The 17,877-nt window shown below is 38.1% G+C and overlaps 1 protein-coding gene across 1 annotated transcript; it reads left to right on the plus strand.

The window, feature by feature from the left end:
• Positions 1–1,023: 1,023 nt before the first annotated feature.
• On the plus strand, positions 1,024–15,756 carry LOC128560006 (hyaluronidase-4). The gene is made up of 4 exons (XM_053553423.1): positions 1,024–1,130; positions 7,596–8,600; positions 13,761–13,850; positions 15,325–15,756. Exons 2-4 carry the CDS (start codon positions 7,647–7,649, stop codon positions 15,733–15,735), a joined length of 1,455 nt encoding a protein of 484 aa, XP_053409398.1. The 5' UTR covers positions 1,024–1,130; positions 7,596–7,646; the 3' UTR covers positions 15,736–15,756.
• Positions 15,757–17,877: the final 2,121 nt, after the last annotated feature.

Below are 17,877 nucleotides of genomic sequence, written 5' to 3' on the forward strand. Positions count from 1 at the left end.
TGGAATACCCAATTTCTTTTTTAGCCTGCCTTACATTATTAACTTCTCAAATGCAGCAATTTTCAACATGTGATCTTGCTTTTATGAACCTAGAACCATAAAAACCACATCCGTCACTGATGGTTACAAGTTAAACCTCAGTTAACCTTTTATTATAAATTTATATTACTTTGATGATGCACTCAAGGCTTGTTTCTCCTTTACGTGCAGAGTTTCTCAGAAAGCAGCTTTTGCAGTATGTTGGATCATATAGCACAATTCTTAACTTGGGATAGCATCAAAATATCTATAAACAAGGTCAGTAAACTAATTAAAAATAAGCCATAGGGGTATGGGGCTTAATGAGTGAGCTACAACTTTGACTTTTTTATAATTGATAGCTATAAAGAATTCCTTAAGCTAACATAAATATTCTCCATTAGTGTATAGGCAAATTTATTTGATCAAGATTTTATTTGTGCATAATCTGTAATGAAATGTTTTTCATACTTCAAACCACAGTTATCATACCTACCATGGTGGGCAGTACTAGATATGATTATTTGGATCAAGTATTGCAGAGTTTTTAAAAAACATGCAACATTTGAAAGGGTTCAGAAAGCAGATAATAGGTCTGCATGCCATAGAGAGTGATTTAATGGAATTGGAGACTGGCAAGGGGAAGGGTGAGGGGGAAGATCAGATGAAAAATTATCTGTTGGGCACAATGTAGACTCTATTAAAAGATTTGACTTCTATGAAAGTCATCTATGTAACAACAACAACAACTCCCCCAACTTGTTTCTTTAAATCTACTAAAATAAAATTTGAAAACAAAGATACCAAATAAAATAGAAATTGGATAGATAAGACAATGAAATTTTTTCTAGTGTGCTGCTGATGGTAGCTGGCTCCACAGCAGGAGACTTTAGCTTTTACTCTTTCCTGCCTTCTTTACATTGCACTGAGACTTCCTTATTTTGTGCTATAAACACACCAGGGTACTCAGACAGAAGCCAAAGAAAGCAATCAGATTTGAAAGAGGATTTACAAAAGGAAAAAGTGTGAGAAAGAATAAAAAGAAATTAAAATAATGCCATAAAGACTGAAGAATAAAAAAACAAGGTTTGAAGGTGATCTTCATCAAAAAGGTAAAATAAAGTCAAATCGGAATCCTTAAGAAAATCTAAGAAAAAAGTTGTTAAAGTTTTATTGGTAATATATAATCTTGCTTTCCAAATTCTTTAAAATTAGATTGGATAGATTACCCAAACTAATATGGAATCAAGGAAATAAAACAGAACCATCTTTTTCATATCCACTTCCTTCAAATGCAATTATCTATTGTAACTAGAGTTTTGCAATGTTTAAATTACTCTACAGAATATTTATCTACTTGTAGTAAATAATGCACTGGTATGAGTCTCTGTATTTTATGGTACATAATAACACTAATCAGTTTCTTCAAGTCTGCTATTGTTTCTACTAAACAACTGCTAAGGCATTAGCTTTCCCTCAACAGAGAGAATAAACCAATCCGTAATTAGCTCTTAATAGCCAACTGTCACCAGAGCCTTAATTTGAAGCTCTGGCTGAGGTGGTCACTTCAATTAAAAAAAATTCTTATTATCTGAGAAGGGCTTTTTTCTTATTAGATACAGAAAAGCATACCATTTTCTCATATGGCATTGTAAAAATGATCTTGTAACAAAATCCAACTCTGATGTGGCTTTCTGTGGGAAGTCATGACTGATTCCTTATACTGTAGTCAGAATCAATTTGCATTTTCTTTGCTATATCCAAAGAACTTTCAAATTCCTTGCCACAGCAAAATATACAAAACACCAACAGACTTGCTTTCTAAAGAAATCTCAGCCACCCCTGGGCCAATTCTTTCACTTAGCCACTTAGTTCTCCTCCCTGGAAACAACCAATGTAACCATTCTTTGAACATCTTTCTAGAGATTGTTCAATAAGCAAATTACTTATATATGAGTGTGCGTATACATAATATATACCTTTCTAAGAAATATGATAACATTCTACACACATCTTTAAAAAAAACCAAAGCATATGTATAGACATTGTAAAACAAATATATATATTAAAGAACATTTTAATATCTCATGAATGTCCACATCAAAATGAAGAAGCAACCTTATTGTATTTTTTACAGTGCATAGTATTCCATTGTATAGAAGGCCATTCTTTACTTAGTCTTTCCCTGAAAGATAGACATTTGTTTCCACTCTTGGTAATTACAGTGTGGCAATAAATTTTGTGTATTGGTATTTCAGATAGAAAATTCCAATCTTTTCCCACTAGGAATGTACCCTTTCTTAATGGCAAATAATTAAGAACATTTCATCTTACTCAAATTTAATACCTTGTTAAAAATATGTATGTCTGTTTAGAGCATTGGGTGGCATTTGCAAAGGCAGGCAAACCATGGTTTCCAATCCATTGCTGGCAGGATTGAGGCAGGTTTTGAAATTAAGCCATGTATACCCAAGACAGGGCAATGTGATCCAGCCACAACTTTTGGCCTCTCAAATGCTGGATGATCCAATTCTGTTCAAACATCCTTCTGGTTCTCAGGCCTGACATTGGGCTTCAATTCTCAGCCCCGGTTTCTGTCTGATCACCCTGACTACTATCCCAGCTCTCTTAGTCAATGGTATGGGTCACAATTGGGGGAAATGGGAGAGTTTTAAGTTATATTCTTGCTATGGCTATTGGAAGGACTTAAGTAACATTTCACAGATTACTAGATTATTTCTTTTAGTTCAAAAACTTTCTTTAGAAATTTGAAGATTTAAGTCAAATTAATGTTATTTTAGGGAGCTTAGTTAAAAACAGGTTGACAGAGGGAACGCTTTATTCAAAATGTGGTCCTAAGATTTTCTGTGTGCTTTTCCAAGAAAGCTGTTGATCTTGGCTGCAAGAAATTTCAAATCTCAAAGGAGGATAATACTTTTAAACAAAGCCTAAGTATGTACTTTTGTGCAAAAACAAACATTATTCTCTCTCAGGTTGCATTTCTTAAAAATGCAAAATGTCCTGGTGTCATGAAAAATACAGTTTTTCACAATGAATAATAATGAATTCTCCATTAACAAAGGTAACACTGAAATAGTCATTTTCACATATCTGTAAAACTTAATCTTATTTTTAAGAAGACTGGAAAGGAAGCAATTTTGTGCAATCAGGATAGCATAGTAGTTTTAAAATTTGCTCAGATGCAGGGGCACCAATGCTCTTTAATAATACGATAAGAGTTATAAGGAAATTAAGTATCTCATGATGAATTATGAGCCTTACAGAGATACTATTATAAGGTAGATTGTATTGTAAATCAACAAGTACAGAGAATTTAAGAAAAATTTATGGGGAAACTTAACTAAGAAAGCTCTGCTATTCAAATATTTTTTTTCTTCTCCTGGAAAACTTAGAGGTAAGTTCATTGGAGAAATAAAATGTATGTCTATTATTGGCTCTTGCTCTACTGAGATTTTATTAGACAGCAGGTTAACAATCAGTTCTATGGAACTGAGGATACTGCTTTGAACTAGGTGGCTCTAATCCATCTTCCTAACTAATAAACATTTGTGAGTGTATCTTTTACCACTGGCAAAATGACACTTTGTCACTACTTTCCTTGAGGATTTTGAAATAAAATAGCTCATCTATTGAATCCCTTAGGCTCATCACCTTCAGAATGCCTCATTAAACCCTTATGGATTTAGGAGCAGACACCTGGCATCTTTGAGGTTTTTTTTTTTTTTTAATTTTTTTTTTGTAGAGACAGAGTCTCACTTTACTGCCCTCGGTAGAGTGCCGTGGCCTCACGCAGCTCACAGCAACCTCCAACTCCTGGGCTTAAGCGATTCTCTTGCCTCAGCCTCCCGAAAACCAAATCCCAGTATCATGAAAAAGAGAAACAGAAGAGTTGCAGATTCGAAAATCAGTTCCTTCCACTAATGCCGTAATATTAAGGGATGAGTGTATGTTCTTAAAAGCTTTTCTGGTGGCGCCTGTGGCTCAATGAGTAGGGCGCTGGCCCCATATACCAAGGGTGGCGGGTTCAAACCCAGCCCCAGCTGAACTGCAACCAAAAAATAGCCGGGCGTTGTAGCAGGTGCCTGTAATCCCAGCTGCTCGGGAGGCTGAGGCAGGAGAATCGCGGAAGCCCAAGAGCTAGAGGTTGCTGTGAGTCCTGTGACATCATGGCACTCTACTGAAGGCAGTAAAGTGAGACTCTGTCTTTACAAAAAAAAAAAAAAAAAAAGCTTTTCCAGAGTATTCATTCTAATCTTAAAGATTAGTACAAACGATAGTGTTGTGAATAAAAAAATTATAAAGTGTACATGAACAGAAGTTTAGAATTATGATCGAAATGAAGACAAAACAGGATTAATGATTAATTTATTGATTTATAATATCATTTTTTTCTGTGCAATAATTGTTGAAAATACTTTTAGGTTCTTCCAAATATCTAGTTCCAGCCACTCTCATTTCTGTCTTGAATTACTGCAAGGGCTTCCTTATGGTATTCCTCCTGCCTCTCTCTTGCTCTTTTTTTCTTTCATCCTTGCCTCAGCGCGGCCTTCAGAATGTGCTTATGGAAGTTTTTCTGTTGAAGAAAGGGAACTTGTCCTTCATATGTGGTCCCAGATCAAACCTTGTTCCTTAGGAGAGAAAACTGGGATACAATTTAAGGGATCAGTTCAGGTTAATCTTCTCACTCATCATCTCTGCCTCTTCCTAAAATCCTACTTCTTAGAGATTTGTTTGTTTGTTTGAGGAGCAAATCTTCCCAGGAAGTTATGGAAGAGGGAAAAGAGAAAGAAAAGGAAAGTTATGGTCAGTGGTGACTCACGGTTATACGTGGACAATTGTCCAGGTTGCTGTGCTACAACAGCTAGTTGAGACACCGGTGGAGGTCAGCAGCAGGGACCTGATAGCACGGTGGGGTAAAGGGGAAGGGGTCTAGGGGAGTTATGAAGCAGAGTGCAGGGGAGGCTCCCCACTGAAGGAAAGAGGACAGAGAAGACCACTGGAGGTTGCCTGGGGAGGGCAGGGAACAGATAATAGTATCTGGGAGGCGCCACATAAGGGGATCTCCTCCCAGCCAGACAGGGTTAATTAGGAGAGTGACAGAGGGTGCACCAGCCAGTGACATGGCTCTGTGGGAAGCAGAAACCTGAGACATGCAGTAAGCAGAAGGCAGGCACAGAACTTTACGTACTGATTTTACCTGTCTTAATTCTGTACACATATATTTTATCAGGAGCTATGGCTGCCTCTGCCATTTAAAGGCACTTCCAGTTCTGGAGAAGGGGAATACTAGGAGAAGAGAGTCACTTGGTAACTTTGTAATAAATGAGTGCAGTCATGGGGGGGCAGTGAGGAGGGGGCTGACCAAAGGCGAAACAATAGTCACTATGAAAACAATGTTTTGAATAAAAGCAAAAGTAGGAAGTATTCTGGCACAGATTATTTTTCTACACATGTATAGTCTTCTATAACAAGAACTGAATTTTGAATATAAAGAAAATCTTTTCCCATCTCCCTACTAATGACCCCTTATATGTAGTACAATTCGATTATTATTACCCTGAGGCAGTATATAATGAAATATCAAAGAGAAAGGGCCATTTTAAGTACCACAATTCTTTTCAAACTCATAAAATTAGATGCCTTCAAAAATACTGTTCCCTCCAATCCATATTTTAGATTTTCAGTATAATATATCATATTAGTAAGTGAGTTAATCGTATTCATCTTTGTGTCCTGGAAGAGAAGAGATATTTATTCAATGGATGAAATACTTACTTCTTTAGCTCTTAAAAATTTATAATTTGTGTATACTCATTTACTCAAGACTTCTTATATGTCTTTGAATAAAGTTAGGCAAATTACTTATAATTTTTGTTTACCTCCGTGTCCTAGGCTTGAGAAATGCTATGAGGTTTGTCTGGAGACACCTGGTGGTTAAAATGACAATGACACCCAACGTGCAGCTCACACATGCTAGTTGTGCCAAAGGAAACTCTTAAGTCACAGATTCCATGTAAACACCCTCTATCAATCAGAGTTCCTGGTTATGAACAACTGAATCAAAACCTCACTCACCTGAGTAGAAAATGCTGTCCCATGAAGACAAGTTGCCAGTTAACAGTAACAGTATGGACATCAGGCTCTGGATGTCCCCACAGGCCTGTGGCTTCCAAACATGTCACCACTGGCAGCACCAGCTCAGGTTCTCTGAATCTGAAGATCCCAATTCAAAGTCTCATCTAACTAATCTAGCTAGTTTTTTCTATTTTTAGTAATATACCAGCTTCAAGAAGGAGCTGGGACAGCATCTGGACATTTTGGTTTAGGTAATGTCTTTTACAAAGGAACTTAGGGTACAGAGTTCACTCCAGAGGAAGGGGGTTCATATTCCTGGGCCCTCAGCCAAAGGATAAATGTCAAATAGAACCTCACCCCACAAAGAATTAGCTATAACTACAGCGCATTTTCATTTTAATAATGTAGAAGACTAGAAAGGTTTTATGCCATCAAACCCTTTGATGAGCTCTTTGAAAAATAATTATTTTGTAGTCGTCTTACAAAGAAATGACTAAAAAAGAAACTTGACAAAGTAGTTGTTATCTTCCTCTGTCTTCTACCATGCATGGGTCTATCTTCTGGGCTCAACTCAGTGTCTGTTCTCAGGTATTCTTTGCCTCTGAATCAGTTTTTCTTCCTACCTATTCCCTACTCCCATGAAAAGTAATTGGTCTAGCAAATTAGCATGTAGTACTTGTTATGTGTTTGTATTGTTACAATTTTTTTTTTTTTGAGACAGAGTCTAACTCTTTCACCCTGGGCAGAGTGCTCTGGTGTTATCTGTAGCTCACAGCAACTTTAAACTTCTGAGTTCAAGGGATCTCCCTGCTTCAACCTCTCAAGTAGCTGGGACTACAAGCATGTGCTACAATGCCTGGCTAGTTTCTTCAATTTTTAGTAGACACGGGGTCTCACTCTTGCTCAGACTGGTCTCGTTTACTCCATGCCTAAGTTCAGTAATCTACCTGCCTCAGCCGACCAGAGTGCTAGGATTACGGGCATGAGCCACCGTGCCTGGCCCACGATTTTACATTGCTTTACCTTCCATATAATGTGATGATAATCAGGCAAGCCTCTTCAGCTTTCTAAGACTCAGTTTCCTCACTTGTAGAATGAAAAAATAATTATAAGCCTTATATAGTTATTGTAAAATTAAACAAGAGGCATGCATATAAAACAAATAAGCATAATACATGGATTTGATGGATTTTCCAAAATGATAGTGAATATTATTTTACATCTTTATTTGAACATGAGCTCATTTTCATTCTGGACACAGGGTCTGAGGCTCCATGAATGTTTGTTGAAATGTATTGGCAGTCCCTGAATAGAAAGGAGGTCACTACACTTAGTGCTGTGTCTCAATTTATTTGTAGGTCTCTTTAAGACTTTAAGTAAAATATACCTTAAAAATATAAGTATATAATAATGATATCTACTTAATACTTTATTCTTTTTCCTTAAAACTAGCACTAACAGAAAATTAAATCTCTTTACAGGTCTTCCAAAGTGCATTAAAGCAGAAGACAACATAAAATTTTTATCTTATCATGAAACTATTATCTGAAGGACAATTAAGGCTTTATGTTGTTCAACAAGTACATCTCACATCATGGCTAGTTATAGTCTTTATTCTGAAGTCTATTTCTTCTCTAAAACCTGCCCGACTTCCAATTTATCAAAGGAAACCCTTTATAGCTGCCTGGAATGCTCCAACAGATCAATGTTTGATGAAATATAACTTAAGACTAAATTTGAAAATGTTTCAGGTGAGTGGAAGTCCACTGGCCAAGGCCAGGGGGCAAAATGTCACAATATTTTATGTCAATAGATTGGGATACTATCCATGGTATACAGCAGATGGCGTCCCCATTAATGGGGGTCTCCCCCAGAATATAAGTTTGCAAGTTCATCTGGAAAAAGCTGACCAAGACATTAATCACTACATCCCTGCTGAAGATTTCAGTGGACTTGCTGTTATAGATTGGGAATACTGGCGACCACAGTGGGCCCGAAACTGGAACACAAAAGATGTCTACAGACAGAAGTCAAGACAGCTTATTTCCGATATGCAAAGGAACAGATCAGCTACTGATATTGAATGTTTAGCCAAAGCCACCTTTGAGGAAAGTGCAAAAGCATTCATGAAGGAAACCATCAAATTGGGAATTAAGAGCCGACCCAAGGGCCTTTGGGGTTATTACTTATATCCTGATTGCCACAATTATAATGTTTATGCCCCAAACTACACTGGGTCCTGCCCAGAAGAAGAAGTTTTGAGGAATGATGAGCTCTCTTGGCTGTGGAACAGCAGTGCTGCTTTGTACCCTTCCATTGGTGTCAGGAAATCCCTTGGAAGTGGTGAAAACATTTTGCGCTTTTCACAGTTTCGTGTGCACGAATCTATAAGGGTGTCTGCCATGACGTGCCATGATTATGCTCTGCCTGTGTTTGTCTACACGAGGCTAGGGTACAGAGATGAGCCTTTGTGTTTTCTTTCTAAGGTAAGCAGCTCCTTTCCCAATGGCTCCTCCCTATCTCTAAAAGACACATTTCTTGGTTACTTATGCTCTTTGAAGAATCTATTCCAATTAATGGTCTGTTAGTTAGGAACGTAATTAATCCTTGACTAGACTTCCTCCACTTAGACTTTTCATTGATGCAAACTGCATTTTGATTATCTTTTGTATTATTATTTTTTTAAGAAACCAAGTAAGGTGGGAAGAAGTCAAAGTGAGAGTCCAGCCACTAGTACACTCTGTACCCCCAGCTTGATCGTAATTCTTATACAATTGGCTATTTTATAAGGTTACTGGCAGTGGACAAGTTAGAAAATCAGAGAACATGTTTCAAAATGCAGTCATTTGCTCATATTTGTGGAAGTGGAATTTACAAAATTTCTCCTTTTGTCCTTGCCTCAAATATCAAGAGAAAAAATGTTTTTCAAAATGCATAATAGTGGCTTGGTGCCTGTAGCTCAGTGGTTAGAGTTCCAGCCACATACACCGGGGCTGGGGGGTTTGAACCCAGCCTTGGTTTGAACAATGACAACTACAACGAAGAAAATAGCCAGGCATTGTGGCAGGTGCCTGTACCTCCAGCTACTCGGGAGGCTGAGGCAAGAGAATCGCTTAAGCCCAAGAGTCTGAGGTTGCTGTGACATCATGGCATTCTACCGAGGGTGACATAGTGAAACTGTCTCAAAAAAAAAAAAAAAAGCATAATAGTAAGCTTTTAAAAAAGCTATAAGGAAGGTAAAACAAGGTGAATATACTTAACTCTACTGAACTATATGCTGAAAAATTACTAAGCTAATTTTCAGATTATGTGTTTTTATGACAATTTAAAAATTCTAAAAAGATACAAGGGAATTTGCAAATCTGTTAAAAGTAGATGAATCTATAGATTTAGCCATCTGGGTGATTGTTGTCTCTGGGAGCACAACTAGTAGAAAGTTGATGAGAATAGAGTGAGTTTCTGAATTTGATCCTTAAATCACAAGTAGATGGTTTTATATCCCTATGTTACAGTTTAGAGATAGAAGTTTTATTCTGTCTGATTATTTTTACTTAAGCCAAAGACATGGGACCAAAAAACTCATCCAGACCATGAGAGTAACTTTTCAACTAAGTGAACTTTCAGCCAGATTTTTCTCTCCCTCCTTCTTTCTTTGCTAATCTAACTAACCTCCTAAGTGGAAACTTCTAGGGAAAACAGTTGGTGCTCTACCCTCCGTAAACTTTCTACCTTGAGAAGAATTGAGACTTTTTCTGGACTTCACAGAGAGATGATATGTTTCAAGGTATTACTGGATACCAGGGGCTTAATGTATTTCAATGCAAATGTCACTTCTTCTCCACTATTAAATATTTCAAGTCATCAGCACGTGTTAAAATACAAAGACCTTCTGAGTGTGGGACATGTTAAGGAGGACGCTTAGGAAGCACCCCGTGAGGGCTCTTCCCTGACCAGTACCCCCCGCCAGGACACATACACAGAGCGGAGTGTATTCATCAGAGGGAGAAATGGCACACAGAGGGGGGCACGTAACTACTCTGCCTCCAACACCATTCATGAGATGAGGCAGGAAAAGTCTTTATTGACAACTGATATTCATCCCACCCAGAAGAATCAGGGATAAACAGTGACTGAAGAATGACAGGAAATCAGTATTATCTGGAAGGTTTAAAAAGGTTGCCTAAATATTTACAAAATAATCTCGACTATTTTATAAAACTTATTTTCTATGTTTGATCAAACATTGCCCTTTCTTTAGTGATAATAAATTTACTTGTGAAAGAAACAATAAACATTTTTTTTTTTTAATTTGAGATAGGGGTTAGGGTTTTGCTCTGTTGCCCAGGCTGCAGTGGCATAATCACAGCTCGCTGCAACCTTGAACTTTTATCCTTAAGCCATCCTCTCACCTTAGCCTCCCAAGTAGCTAGGACTGACTATGGGCACATACCACCACAACAGGGTAACTTTTTATTTTTATTTTTTTGCAGTTTTTGGCCAGCACCAGGTTTGAACCCACCACCTCCAGTATATGGGGCCGGTGCCCTACTCCTTGAGCACAGGTGCCGCCCAGGATAACTTTTAAATTAATTTGTAGATACAGGTCTCACTATGCTAATCAAGCTGGTCTCCAACTCGTGGGCTCAAGAGATCCTGCCGTCTCAGCCTCCCAAAGGGCTAAGATAACCGACATGAGCCATCATATCCCGGCAGAAGCCATAACCTTTAAAGGACAACAGATTCATTTCAAAAGATTAACTTAAATTACTAGTACGTTCTGCACATGCTGTAAACTTGGGATGGCATTCTTTCTTAAGTAGCTGTAGCCTCAGCAATACTTCTGTGTTCTCTCAGGAAAAAAAGGAACAATTGTTTGGGTCTTTATTTAATCTGCATCCTTTCCCTTTCTGAACAGCAAGCTGTTTCCAAATATTTTAAACCATCAATGTCCCAAACATTGTACCTTAACCGACTACTACTGGCTTTCATTTCTTACTTTCCCACACCATCTACAGTTTTGAAAACACGCAAACATACAGTTAAGATTAGAAGAAAGGATTTGCCCGTAAGTAGCAAATCTCTTACCCCGCCTAGCCCTCAGTGCTCCAGTGTCTTAATGTACAGAGGGGACAGTGTTACTTACCATTCCTACCTACCAGAAGTATTGCAAAAATTAAATGAGAGCGTGCATAGGAAAATTTGTGTGGCTATCACTTTTTAGCAGGTCTCAACACCTTAAACTAAAGCCTGGGCTATCGAAGAAAGGAAGCTCGGGCAGCAGTGGAGCTTGGGGGAATAACACAAAGGCAGATCACCTCCCCTACCTATGTATAAATGCGACCTAGATGTAACCTGATGTTGTGCTTTTTAAAGAAGAACAAAAGGAGTACTTGGCTGTAGATTTAAAGGTGTTTATCCCTGTAATTAATTAATTCTCTCTCTGGCAACACACAAAGGGAGCTCATTAGTGCTGTTCCAGCCCCACAGAGGGCACCTTGCTTACATGCACTCTGGTGAGCGTCAGGGACTGAACCCGAGTGGGGAGAGTGAGTCCTCTGGGTCTCCCCATCCTCTGCTTCTGAGACCTGGACTCCAGCCTGAGCTCCGTGGGTACAGGCAAGGCAGCCCTCCACCACCCTGGGACCCGAGTCTGCGTCTGCTTTGTTCCTTTATGTCTCCTTTTGTGTGACACCATCCACATGGCTTATGCTCTCAGGTGGTCCTGTGCACTCCTACAGGCCTCTGATCTGTCACTTCCCTTGCTGAGTGATGAATGCCATTGCTTTTCTCATAACCCCAAACACAGCTCCTTTGTGATTCATTAAGCACCCTGCTGTCGGCTGGTGACAGTTAACGAATCTGATGAGAAGCTAATTTGGTAACTAATTGGGAAGAAACTATGACCAGCCTCAGAAGATGTGGCTTTCACCACAAACACCTATTGCTTTTATACTTACTGAATATGTATGAATAACCTGTAAATATAAAACGTAAATATTTCGTCCTTCCCTCCTTTAATGGCAAAGCCTTTACCCAGTGTTCTTCAATCTTTTTTATCTCATGGCACACTTGAACCTATAGTTAAACTTTTGCAGTACACTTAAATTATATTGATCCAAAAAAGAGTAAAAATCAGATATACTTAATGTGCTTTGAACTTCTTTTGAAAATAATTTGATTAATGATCTTCAAAAATTTTTGTGGCACACCTAAGATCGTCTCGCAGCACACGGGTTGAAAATCACTGCCTTAACTTCCTAAAGGAAGGCTGTTGGGGATTTCTGCCCCACTATCACACCATATGAATGTCACATGGCTGGATTCAGGAAGTTTCCAAGTGAGCAGAGCAGGGAGTTCTCCCTTGTGTCTTGGTCAAAAGAGGCACTGGACATGGACCTAGCGGAGTCTGCATTCTGGGGACCGCGGGATGGTTGTGCCTCATCCCTTCTCATCAGACCTTTCATAATTTTCACAATCCTTTTATTTACCTGGCTTATTTCAGCCTCATAACACCGCCACACGTTTCTGTCAGGTCAGCTCTGACCTGTATGGCAGATAACATGGCCATAGGGAATGAAAATGGATGGGAACGGAAAAGGAGTTTAAACCAAAATCACTTTCTTATTTCAAAGTTATCAGAAAATTTCTCAGGAAAAAAGAAAAAAAACTTTAAAAACTCAAATTGTAAAACTTTTGAGAATTGGTCTATAAAAGTTTCAGAGAAGGAGATTATCTCTTAAATATTGTTATTAATTTAAAGTACCCAAGGCAAAATATAACTCTTCTTATATTTTCCATAAAATCACCGGCCTACATTCTCTAGCATTTCACTAGTGAAAATTCAACCTTGGAGAAACAGTATATTATAATTTAATAAAGTGGGACACCAATTACCTGCATTCAACTTTTAATTTCTGTATGATACAGCCTATATCAATGTTAATCTTTAAAAACTAAAACAGTAATACTTTAACATTATGAAACCAAAATTCCCACTTGCTGAAATCTTTCATCTATCTTCACCATATTGGTGAAAATCTCAGTAGCTTTATCATGGCTGGATGAATCGTAAACGAAGCCTGTGAAATCAGATGTTTTGAGATTAAATCCAGATGACTTCAGAAACCAAATATAAAGGCTGGACCAAATCAGGGCCTGCAAGCACTTAACACTGTTTCTTTGCCAGGCCTTGGGATCGAAATGACACAAACCCATCGAGTCACTTCAGTGGGGGAAGTTCCACTGGGCATGTTGCATAATGAAAAAGGAATCTGGTTAAGAGGATTCTGTTTTGGGGTCATATACATATGACCTGGTTTGTGGGAATATGCCTCTAATCAATTTTAATTAAATAATTAACCATTACTTACAGGTACATTGTCTTCAAAATAATATTTTGAAAATGGCAAAATGTAAGTTGTTCTTAAAAAAATATATATATATATATTTTGCGTAAGTCTATAGAGTGTGATTTAAGCATTGGTTCATGCAACATGTGTGTTACTCTGAAAACGTGGAGAATAGTCTCTATGGAGTATCTGAGCTCACTTCCAGCCCTCTTACACTGAACTCAGCCTGTATTCCTAATCCATGGTGAGTTGTTTTACATTCAAATTGACAATGAACTTCTATTCTCTTCAATCTAGCAAGATCTAGTCAGTACCATAGGAGAAAGTGCTGCCTTGGGTGCTGCAGGCATTGTTATTTGGGGAGACATGAATTTAACTTCATCTGAGGTAAGTTAGTACCTTGAAAGTGCATTTGATGTTTTTTTTTAAGTTCTTGCTCTGTTTTCTTGTAGAGCTCACTCCAATAGACTCTTTCATGCCACCCCACCCCAGTGGTAAACCAGCTTTAGAATAAAGGTACAAATTAGGGTCTGATAGACAGAAAGGGCTCAATAAACATTGCTAACTTTGCTAAAGACAGTAATCATAATAATACCTGCATTTGTTGAGTGCTTACTAGGTGCTAAGAGATTTTTTGCTTAGCATTTGCTCACTTATCCGTTAGGAGGTAGTGACTGTCATCTTCAGTTATAGAGGAAGAAATAAGACATGAAAATTAACACGGGTAACAGCTAGTTTAGACAGTTTGATGCTGGAGCCCTTGCATTTAACCATTATATAAAATGTGTTATAATCTATTTTGAGAAGTACAAATAGGTGGTGAGTTTTTAGTCTCCTTCTAGAGTTATTTTTTTTCTCTGCAGGTAAATTAGCTGAAAATTAAGAGGATCTAAAATATCTCTTCAAGTGTCTCCCAGCTAAGATATTTACTATAAGAAATCTTCCTAGTTTTCCCTGATCTGTATTAATCACAATCTCTTCTGTTATTTCCAGATGTCATTTGATTATTTCTCTGTAGTCTAACACATTTTGTCTTGAATTATAAAACTGGCACCCTCAACACCTTTTTTAATTGAATTTTTTGCAAGTCCATGATGATTTAATATTATTCTTAGAATTTTATATGCTCACTTTGTTGCTTGAGATAGCATTGATGAACCTTTTTATGAGTGTGTCCACCTATAAGAATTAGGTAGAAAATGAGAGAATCAATTTCTGACTTTCCAGGTGTGATATTTACACTTCTGCCCATATGTGTCATCAGGAAGTTGGGTGCACAACCCAGGTCACCTCTATTTAGAAGACATAATGGGAACCACATACATAAATTATCTAATCAGCCTTATAGGCTTTCTTATGCTTGAATTATACCGAAGATGTAAGTGCAGGGCCCAGGAAAGTTGACATTTATACATAATTATCAAAAAAACTGATAGAACATGATGATTCAAGGTTTAACACAACCACGAATGGCACATATGCAAAATGCCCCAAGGACGGCAGGCCTGGGATGATTTTTTATTTGGGTTTGTTCTTCTCCTTTTCATACACTTTAACCTGGGAACTGGAAGTGGGGGAAAGTTGCTAATCAGAGGAAGGCAAGGTCTCCTATGTTGACTCTGGGCCCGTTTGCAAGTGCAGCTGCTTAGCCTCACTGTAACAAATCCTCCTTCCCTTGTCCCTTACCCTTCTCCCCTTTCTGGTCTGGGCCCCCTGGGTTATAGTGCCCAGGAACCTAAGAGTTCACTAATTGGAACCAAACTGTTAGGTTTTATTCAAGTCCAAATTGCTCCCTCGTGGGCCTGGAAACTCTAATCTTATCTGGAGTAACACTAAAATCCATTTGTTTCTACATCTCTAGGCCAACTGTACAAAGCTGAAGCAATTTGTGAGTTCTGATTTAGGGAGCTACATTGTCAACGTGACCAGAGCCGCGGAGGTGTGCAGCCTTCACCTGTGCAGGAATAATGGCAGGTGCATAAGGAAGATGTGGACAGCTCCCAGTTACCTCCACCTGAACCCTGCAAGTTACCACATAGAGGCCTCTGTGGACGGGGATTTTACTGTGAAAGGAAAAGCATCTGATACAGACTTGGCAGTGATGGCTGAGAAATTTTCCTGTCATTGTTATCAGGGATACGAAGGAGTTGATTGCAGAGAAATGAAGATGGCTGATGGCTGCTCTGGGGTTTACCCTTTTTCTGGCTCACTAATAACACTATGTCTGCTGGTTGTAGCTGTCTATGGGAGCATTCAGTTGTGGGGTACTTGAGTATAAAGAGAATTGTGCAACCTCTAGACTACTCACTTAGGAAAGAGATGAAATTTATGATGATATTTCCCCCTCCTGAATTCCACTGAGAAGCACTTCAAGGAGACATTATCAAGGTCGCTTAACACAAACGGACGCCTACTGTTTTGCTCCCAGTTTGGCTAAGAAACTAGATCCAGGAGTGAAATTAGTGTACTCTCCTTCCTTACTGGATTGTTTCAGTTGGATTTAAACTAAAGTGGTGTATTTTAATCTTTATAAGAATGTACATACATTAAAGTGTGCATATAAATATTAATAGTGATTTAAAAGACTGTTTTTCTAGGAAGCAATTTATTTAAAGACAGATTACTAAGTAATGATCTTATTCCATAGAAGGGATCATCTTAGGGCAAGATCTGGTCAACTCGTCAGGTTGTCTGAGGTTAGCACTCCCTGGTTCTTATCCCAGTACCAAAGAATGGGTGTGGGGGCCAAGACTGCCAAATAAGTCTATGAGAAATAAGCAGACCAAGTAGATGTAAGCAAGCCAAGCACCAAGATTCAGTAGATTCCAAAGAGGGAATAGGTTTATCTCCATGAGGGAAGGCAACTCTGAGTTTTTAGGACACACATTTTTTTTTTTTTATATGATGAACTGACTGTCCTTCCTCTCTTTAGGCAGAACTTCGATTTCTCACCATTGGGTGACTGAAATAATGCCCTTGGTCTGTGCACATGCGTCCTTCCAGGATTCTTTATGAAATACCATAGGTAGGGGCTCAAAACCTCAAAAATAATTTAATGGTAATGAACTCTAGGTCCGTTGAAGACAACAGAAACCCCCTAGTGTGCATGCTCTACTTTGCCTCATTTGTAGTTTTGACCATATCTCCAGTTTGTGGTTTCTCTCCCTCTTTCTGGTTGGTAAGTTCTTACATTCCTTTGTCATAGACAAAACACCTGCTCCTCTTCTCCTTATCCCTACCTAACAGACTGATCGGCTATTGAGGATCAGATGCCCTAGCCATCACATATGGCCTGTATTTTTTATTTTTAAAGTTAGGTCACCAAATATTATGGGATAGTACACTGGCTTTTTTATATATTTGATATCCCTTGAAAGAAAGGATGGCAGGACAGTCTCATGACAAATGCACAGACAAATATATATTTATAGAATGTTACTTTAGGACAACCTAAATATTAGACTATAAGCCTACCTAGTACTGGAAACATAAAATCCATGTGACATTCAAGGAAGATTCTAGAAACCCATAGCCTGTGGAAACTGTCTCCTAAAATATTAGGAAAATATCTATGCTTTATAATTAACTTTTTTTTTTTCTTTTGCAGTTTTGGCCGGGGCTGGGCTTGAAGCCACCACCCACAATATATGGGGCTGGTGCCCTACTCCTTCAGTCACAGGTGCCACCCTTATAATTAAATTTTTTGGATAAAATTATATAATAATTTATGCCAATCTTCTACCAATATATTTCTACTTAAATATATGAACATATTTTATATTAATTTCATATTTGTTAGTCTTCATCCTTGATGGCAAGGTCCTTTGTCTCATCTTTGTCCATCTTTGCTTGATATCCAGTACAGTGAATGCTGGTGTTCTTATTTGTTGAATTCAAAAGAAGTGATAAGCACTGGTAAATTAGTAATCACCAAGTATTTTTTGATCTCTGGTGCCAGGCTCAAATATATTACTTAATGCTTAGTAAGTTGTGACTTCTCAGAAAGAAGTATAGGTTGGATGGTTCAACAAAAGTAACATCAAAGGGTGGTGCCTGTGGCTCAAGGAGTAGAGTGCCAGCCCCATATACTGGAGGTGATGGGTTCAAACCTGGCCCTGGCCAAAAACAAAACAAAACAAACAAAAAACAAACAGAAAAAAAAATCAACAATTTTCAGTGATAATATCCAAGTAATGTGAGCCAATAATTCAGGCAATGCCTTGTGTTTGACTTATATTTCCAAACCTAGGGTGTTACTATTTCAATATGACTATACTATCTTAACCAGAATCTTTGTGATTTACCTGGTCATTTTTGAAACTTTCTCCATGAAAGTTTTCAAAAGTCCTGGTGAAAATCACATGAACATACATGATGTTTAATTAAGAAAAGCAACAATTAAAAAGTCATTGAC

The sequence above is a fragment of the Nycticebus coucang genome, chromosome 11 (assembly GCF_027406575.1).
Source record: "Nycticebus coucang isolate mNycCou1 chromosome 11, mNycCou1.pri, whole genome shotgun sequence".
NCBI lineage: Eukaryota > Metazoa > Chordata > Mammalia > Primates > Lorisidae > Nycticebus > Nycticebus coucang.

Coding starts and splice junctions, on each gene's coding strand:
- LOC128560006 (XM_053553423.1), top strand. CDS start 7,647: ATGAAACTATTATCTGAAGGACAATTAAGGCTTTATGTTGTTCAACAA. Junction 8,601..13,760: donor CTTTGTGTTTTCTTTCTAAG/GTAAGCAGCTCC, acceptor TCTTCAATCTAG/CAAGATCTAGTCAGTACCAT. Junction 13,851..15,324: donor TGAATTTAACTTCATCTGAG/GTAAGTTAGTAC, acceptor CTACATCTCTAG/GCCAACTGTACAAAGCTGAA.